General features: G+C 45.4%; 1 protein-coding gene across 1 annotated transcript in view; it reads left to right on the forward strand.

Moving 5' to 3' along the window:
• ntrk3a (neurotrophic tyrosine kinase, receptor, type 3a) overlaps window positions 1–7,500 on the forward strand; it is a 189,499-nt gene that overhangs the window by 133,460 nt on the left and 48,539 nt on the right. Inside the window, exon 12 of the mRNA XM_047802191.1 lies at window positions 2,984–3,086. Coding sequence (XP_047658147.1) covers window positions 2,984–3,086 — 103 coding nt within the window. The remainder of the gene's footprint in view (window positions 1–2,983; window positions 3,087–7,500) is intronic.

The following is a 7,500-nucleotide window of genomic DNA, read 5'->3' on the forward strand; positions in this document are numbered from 1 at the left end:
GACACTTTATCAGCAGTCACGGGACGTCCTCGGGACATAGAGCAGACGTTACGGTGCAGCTCAGATCTGGATGCTGATTGGTCAGGAGCTGTAGATCCCTTCTGTCTAACAGCAGCTCCGCAGTGATGGCAGTAGGAAAGCAGATACAGAAATAAACCTGGAGAGGGATTTTTAACGTAGCTCAAGTTTAATCCTCTTTCCTTTCACTCCTCCTCGTCCTTCTGTAGCCTTCGTGTTTTACGGCTTCTTAAAAATGTAATTTAGCTCATGGTTGTGTTGTAATTGGCTAGATAGAGATTAGGGAGGTTTTTAATAGCAAGGCGTTCTTGGAGCCGAGCTTCTGAGCGTTCGGAGGTCTTAATTATAGACAGCGCTTTCTTCTTCCGATGGCTTTATTGCAGGATTTTTTTGTCTGCTTTTATTTGACTCGGGATTTTTACACTGTATTCGGCGTCGTCAGGGTTCGCGTTCAGACAAAACGCTTAGCTGATGTGTTCGTCTCCGTGCCGGAGCGAGGACGTGTTTACGCGTCGCAAATCTCAGCCTCTGCAGCGTCAAGTGGAAACAGGAAACTCTTTTAATACAATGTTCCTGATTAGCGGATCGACGGCGATACAAAACCCATAAAAGACTAAATAAACGAATAAATGAAGCAAAGTTAAAAGGATCCGGACGGATGTGCGGAATATCGCTCCAAATCCGCGACGTGTCTCTGAGCGAGAGAAATATTTATTCTGTCCGGTTTTATGTTTGCAGCTGCAATCCGAATATTTTAGACATCTTATTAAAGTCTGTTTATGGGAAAAAAAGAAAAATTGGCGTAATAAAAGTTTCATGCCACTTTGCTGCTCCGTCGAGCGCGGAGAGAAAGTTCGTTAAATCTTGTTTGTCCACGGATTGGAGCGTGAAAATGTCTTTATAGAAACGGGTTGGAAATCAGACTAATCCTCTCACACTGTCACTGTGTGTGTGTGTGTGTGTGTGTGTGTGTGTGTGTGTGTGTGTGTGTGTGTGTGTGTGTGTGTGTGTGTGTGTGTGTGTGTGTGTGTGTGTGTGTGTGTGTGTGTGTGTGTGTGTCTCACCCTTAGCCTTATCGTTCTGAACGTTTCCAGTCTTCCTGTGGGATGATGAAGCTTCTCTGCGTTGCCTTTTTGTTTTTTTTTACCCTTCATTTCTTTTTTTCGATTTGTTTTCGCACCGGATTATGTAGCGGCTCCGAGCTGTTCCGGACACGGATTAATCCGTGGTCTCGGAACAAATTACACCGTCGAAGAGAATTCTTCGTTACGGACAGATATTTGCTCGGACACGTGACCTCGAGTTCTCTTGTTTTGGTGTAAAAGGTCAAAAAGTGACTAAAGACGTTCAGGTCCTTCATCTGAACTTGTATGTGTCATGTGACCGTCTCGTTTAGTTGGTGAATGTGCCGAGTGCGGTTAAAGACGAGACTTTATCGTGTCCTTACATGCCCAGGTTTGAACTTCTCCAGGTTCCTCGGTTCCCCAGATCCATACTTCCTTCCTAGATTCCGAGGTGTAAAGTTTCCTTCATCCAGTTTTCCTAGTTCCATACATCCATTATTAGTATGATCCATAGTGTGTGTTACATAGTGGCTTAGTGGTTAGCACGTTCGCCTCACACCTCCAGGGTCGGGGGTTCGATTCCCGCCGCCACCTCGTGGTGTTTGCATGTTCTCCCCGTGCCTCGGGGGTTTCCTCCGGGTACTCCGGTTTCCTCCCCCGGTCCAAAGACATGCATGGTAGGTTGATTGGCATCTCTGGAAAATTGTCCGTAGTGTGTGTGAATGAGAGTGTGTGTGTGTGCCCTGTGATGGGTTGGCACTCCGTCCAGGGTGTATCCTGCCTCGATGCCCGATGATGCCTGAGATAGGCACAGACTCCCCGTGACCTGAGAAGTTTGGATAAGCGGTAGAAGATGAATGAATGAATGAATGATTTCATCCTTATTGAAATCATTCATTCAAATATATTATAGACAAATATAACCTTGTTTTGACTTCCATGTTTTTTCCAAAACTATTTTAAGATCGAAATTCGGAAAACCGATTTGGAATTTTTCAGTTGGATTGCAGCCTGAACACTTTCTGAGAACACTCACCTGAGAAGTTCGGATAAGCGGTAGAAGATGGTTTTCCCAATCCAACATCTCCCCACCTGGTCCCTGACATCTGCTGCTTCGTTTCCTAGCGGATCATTTTTTGGGTTTCTTCCCTTTCATTATTTCCTTTGTTCCTTCTTTTCTCCTTCTACAGATCTTTATGTAGATTATCTAAAACTAAATAGACAGACAGAGGCTATTAACACTTGTATAAATGTGTCGGACCAGTAGACAGTCTGCACTACTTTAGCTCCTCCCACACGTCCCTCCTTGACTCACGTGGATTCAGCTTGGTGTTAATGACCACCTCCCAGTTCCCCCCCATTCCTGGTTCATGGTCATCTCAGAGTTCTTTAGTTGCACGGTCTCCCATGATCTCCTTTCATTTCGGCAGACGATGACCTTAACTGCTCTGAATTTTCATAATTTATGACTAATCTGATCAGGAGGTTGCTTTTGGACTCTCGAGCTGCAGATCTCTGACTCACTTCTAAGCTTTTGGGTAGAAGATTCTGAATGTAAGCCAGTTGCCCCTGACTCTGGTGTTACAGAGAAAAACACAAGCAGTGAAGTGCAGAGGTTTGTGGATCTCAGCACTGTTCATGTGGGAGTTTAACTTGAACTTATCCGTGTCGGGTAAACGGAGCAGCTTCATTTCACCAAAATAACCGGTTTCGTGTGTTGTCTGTACGATGGCCTCGAATATATTTTGAATAAATTGGCCGTTGTTTGTTTGCTGCATTCTCAAGGCTTCGCTTTAGATAATTAGGATAATTTACTTCCATAAACCTTGGATACGTGATTATGTGTTACTGCAGATTAAAATAAAACATTAAAGTGTTGTTGTGTGTTTGTGCGTTTGTAGGTGTCGATCGCGGTGGGCTTGGCGGGCTTCGCCTGCGTCCTCCTCCTCGTCATGTTCGTCCTCATTAACAAATACGGCAGGCGCTCCAAGTTCGGCATGAAAGGTAAGAAGTGTTTAAACAGCCTCAGCATGACATGATGCTCAGCACAAAGAAGAAGTATAACAACGTATATTAGTATTTTCTGTGTCATGCAGTAAATTGGGCAGAGCTGTTGGGTTTGATTCTGATGTCATTGTCACGGTGACGGTTATCACAAATAGTTTAATCATTTTCCCAGTTTCTTGGTTACTTAGACCTCTGGATGTCCGGTTCTTTGAGTTCCTTGGTTTACTGAGTCCCCTGTAACCGACTTCTCTGGTCACCTTAGGGGCTGGTCACTTCCTGCGTTTTCTGTGATCAGATATCTACCCGACGGTAAAAAGACCAGGTCTAAATGCCCTCCGGAACGTTTTGGAGACGGATATAAACCCGATGGTACAAACCCCTTCAGGAGGTGGTCTGGGACGAGTTTCATATGAAACTGGACAGGTATAAATGAATGTGGTTGTTCGAGCCACATACGTCCGCTATACTCCTCCCAAACGGAAGTACGTCACTCGCAGGTGACCTTTCACCCAGGCGTCTCGTCGGGGCTTAAAACGCGCTGCTGCCGGCGGCGAAAACGCAGCTAACAGTAAACGCTGTTTTTTGTAACATAAACGTTGTAACCGGTTTTTACGCCTTCTTTTTGATCGCGTTCTGAAAACCGCGTACACCAAAGTGTGTTCTGTTTCAGTTACCCCGGAAATGAGGGCAAATATATTAGCATATTATGCGGGAGTAGAAAGATGGGATCGATATCCGATTCGCCGAGACGCGTTTATGTGGCCTGATGTAAATGGGACAGTTTTAACCAATCAGAGAGCTAAGTGAAGTGACCGGGTGTAAAAAGGCCCTGAGTCTGTGGTTCTTTGTTGGCTTTGTTGTATTGTATTGTATCTTGATTCATTGATTCACTACCCAAGTCCCTGGCTCTCTGGGTCAAGGTCTTTGTTTGAAGTGTTTTTCTTGTTTTCTTTGTTACGTATGTTAGTAATCCTCTGGATCCCTGTTTATTTAGTTCCGTGTATCTCTGGTTCCATAGCTCTCCTGGGCTCTCTGGATGTGTTGTCATTGTTGTTGCATAGATATTTAGATATTTCACTCACTCACTCACTCACTCACTCACTTATTATCTTCTACCGCTTATCTGAACTTCTCGGGTCACGGGGAGCCTGTGCCTATCTCAGGCGTCATCGGGCATCGAGGCAGGATACACCCTGGACGGAGTGCCAACCCATCACAGGGCACACACACACTCTCATTCACTCACACACTCTCACACTACGGACAATTTTCCAGAGATGCCAATCAACCTACCATGCATGTCTTTGGACCGGGGGAGGAAACCGGAGTACCCGGAGGAAACCCCGAGGCACGGGGAGAACATGCAAACTCCACACACACAAGGTGGTGGCGGGAATCGAACCCCTGACCCTGGAGGTGTGAGGCGAACGTGCTAACCGCTAAGCCCCCGTGCCCCCCCCCCCCCCACCCCCATTTAGATATTTGCTTTCCCATTTCCCTGTTTATCTTGTCAATGGGTTTTCTGGTTAGTTGGTTTATTTTGCCTACAGTGATCTCTGGTTCTTTGTTTATTAGTCACCGAGTTCTCTAGATTTTGGCTCTATGAGTATATGGTTTCTTATTTATTTGGTTACCTCCGTCTCGGTTTCCTTAGGCACTGTTTCCAAAGTTCATTAGATGTCTGTGCCCATGTCACCCTGGCTCAGTGATTTTGCTTGTTCATTGGTCCTCTCTCTTAAGATTCTGCCTCCTTGGATCCTCGTTTTCTTTGGTTCTATAAATCTGTAGCTCTCTTGCCACTTTTCCACAGAGGCAGTTTGAGTGCAGGTTCGGAGCCTAATTTAGATTATTTAATTATTAGATTTCATTATTTCTTTCTTTTTCGACAGCCAAAGCACCGGCTCTGGACCAGGAAAAGTGGTTCTTAAGAACCGCTTGCGTCAGGCGGGGCTGTGGGCGGGGCTGTGAGCGGGGCTACTGTTAGATAATGTACCTTAAATATACTAATGTTTAATACACTTTTACTTTACCGCGATATGATACATTATCAGCACACATGATAGTAGGTAGCTACATGCTAAGGCTAACTTTTACCAGTGTTAATGATAAAATAACGTTATGTACTTTCTCCATCACAACCTCCGTTTATACAGATTACACGGAGCCGCACGTACACGTGAGATTCGCCGCGTTTGGGTGTTAATGTAGGTTCACAAAGCCATGAGCATTAACAGTAAAGTAACATCCGCCATTGTTGTTGTTGTGTTTGTGTTTGTCGCTGCTGTGCTAACGTCGCTGTGTAACATGACACGTATACAGTGACGTCACACTCGGCGCTGTGATGCTCTCTAGCCGACGGAAAGGGAAACCGGTTCTTAGAAGGTTCACCAGTGGAACCGACTCTGAACCAGCACCAGCGCTCGCTCTGAACCAGCACCCGGTTCTTTTTGGTGGAAAAGCGGTACTAGTGTCTCTATTCAATAGGTGTTTATTGTTTAGGAATAGATTGGTTACCTGGACCCCTGGACGTCCGAGTCCCCGGTGGTCACGGTTTGCTTAGTACCTCGTTTCCAAGATAATTAATTAGCCGGGTTTCTGCTTCCTCGGATTCACGGGTCTCTGGCTCTCAGTTCCTTTGTTATCCAAGTCCCTGGCTCTTGAGATCCTTCTGAGTTTCTTTGGTGTCTTTGAATCCTGGATCTCTGTTTGCAAAGTTCCCCAAATGTCTCTGTCTGAGATGAGCCGTTACCAGCAGCCGGTTCACTTTAATTCAATTTAATTCTAGTTTAATTCTTAAAAAAATCCAAGTAAATCGCTGTTGGATGTTAGAACATCTACAAATTGGACAAATTGGTATTTTATTAGCCAGCTGGCTAAAGATTAGGATCTGTCAGAGGTTCAGATCAGGAATACAACGTGAAGGCTTCATAGTTAGCGCAGCTTTGGTTGGAGTTCCATCTTTTCTCTCTTATCTCTCTGTCAATTCCTCTGAATCCTGGTGGCTTTAACTGGTGATGAAATTATTTGGCTGTTATGTCGGTTTTCGCTCCGTCTGTCACCATCGTTCTTTTCTGATGGCTTTGGCGGCTTTTTCTGCCATCACATTTCTGTCTCGTTCTTAATATAGTCTACTCCTACGTTGCATGTAGTCATTTGGCAGATCCCTCACTTTTATCCAGTGAGACAGAATCCGGTCCAAGACGAGCTGAGCAGCTGAAGGCTAAGGGCTTGGATCAGGAGTTTGCCAGTGGCTTTCTGGCAGTTGTGGGATTTGAACTTGTAGCCTTCTGATCACAGAACCTTAACCGCTAAGCCATCTCTGCCAAGTGTTTGTGTGTGTGTGTGTATGTGTGTGTGTGTGTATAATTCTGAACTGGACCTGGGTGTTGAACATGGCAGATGAGCTTTACCAACTGAACTGCCAATGCTGGGAGTGAATATTACACACCAGGTCTGTCAGAATAAATCTCACTCCTCAGATGCACTTCAAAGCCAAAAATGTCCACATTAATTAATTAATTAATTAATTTATTTATTTATTTATGTTTGTTCCGTCGTCTACTTTCATTTACCGTAAGTCCCTTGGAACATTTTTGCTACGTGACTCTCGCTTCACTGATTGCAGAAACATGGGCCAGTAAACAAAATGCTTGATTATTAATTTAATAAATTGGTTATAAACTATGGGGGGAGGGGGGGGAACGGCGGCTTAGTGGTTAGCACGTTCGCCTCACACCTCCAGGGTCGGGGGTTCGATTCCCGCCTCCGCCTTGCGTGTGTGTGGAGTTTGCATGTTCTCCCCGTGCCTCGGGGGTTTCCTCCGGGTACTCCGGTTTCCTCCCCCGGTCCAAAGACATGCATGGTAGGTTGATTGGCATCTCTGGAAAATTGTCCATAGTGTGTGTGTGTGTGTGTGAGTGAGAGTGTGTGTGTGCCTTGTGATGGGTTGGCACTCTGTCCAGGGTGTATCCTGCCTCGATGCCCGATGACGCCTGAGATAGACACAGGCTCCCCGTGACCCGAGACGTTCGGTAGGAGATTACCTTAAGGTTCCTACTCGATGCCCTGCCTGCAGCAGACACACTTGGTTAAAGACACGCTGGTGTTTATTACTGATATCTGACGTACGACTGTTGCTCTCGTCTCCGAGGTGTTCGATTGGAAGTATTTTTTAGCATTTTGTGTATAAACCTGAGTATAAATGAATGCACCTCATTCTAACAGAGAGCGAGTGGCAGGATTGTTTTTCCATTCTTGGCATTTTGCCATCTCTATTCACTTCCCTTTATTTTCTCCATTGCTGCAGGGAAATGCAGTGTGTGTGTGTGTGTGTGTGTGTGTGTGTGTGTGTGTGTGTGTGTGTGTGTGTGTGTGTGTGTGTGTGTGTGTGTTGTATTTGTTTCAGTTCCTC

The sequence above is a fragment of the Tachysurus fulvidraco genome, chromosome 17 (genome assembly GCF_022655615.1).
Source record: "Tachysurus fulvidraco isolate hzauxx_2018 chromosome 17, HZAU_PFXX_2.0, whole genome shotgun sequence".
Taxonomy (NCBI): Eukaryota; Metazoa; Chordata; class Actinopteri; order Siluriformes; family Bagridae; genus Tachysurus; species Tachysurus fulvidraco.